General features: G+C 55.9%; 1 protein-coding gene across 1 annotated transcript in view; it reads left to right on the forward strand.

The window, feature by feature from the left end:
- LOC119591851 (glutamate [NMDA] receptor subunit 1-like) overlaps positions 1–227 on the forward strand; it is a 21,804-nt gene that overhangs the window by 18,720 nt on the left and 2,857 nt on the right. Inside the window, exon 16 of the mRNA XM_037940595.1 lies at positions 51–208. Coding sequence (XP_037796523.1) covers positions 51–208 — 158 coding nt within the window. The remainder of the gene's footprint in view (positions 1–50; positions 209–227) is intronic.

Here is a 227-nt window from a genome sequence, read left to right on the forward strand (position 1 = left end):
TCACTCAAACGTAAACGCCCTGAAATAATCCCCCTCTCTCCCCCAAACAGCTGCGGAACCCGATGGAGAACTTCACGTACGCTACGGTCAAGGGCTCGTCCGTGGACATGTACTTCCGGCGGCAGGTGGAGCTGAGCAACATGTACCGCACGATGGAAGGCAACAATTACCACACGGCCGAGGAAGCTATTCAGGCCGTCAAGTCAGGGTCAGTTCCTGCAGACACA

Source organism: Penaeus monodon, chromosome 29 (assembly GCF_015228065.2).
Source record: "Penaeus monodon isolate SGIC_2016 chromosome 29, NSTDA_Pmon_1, whole genome shotgun sequence".
NCBI classification, from domain to species: domain Eukaryota; kingdom Metazoa; phylum Arthropoda; class Malacostraca; order Decapoda; family Penaeidae; genus Penaeus; species Penaeus monodon.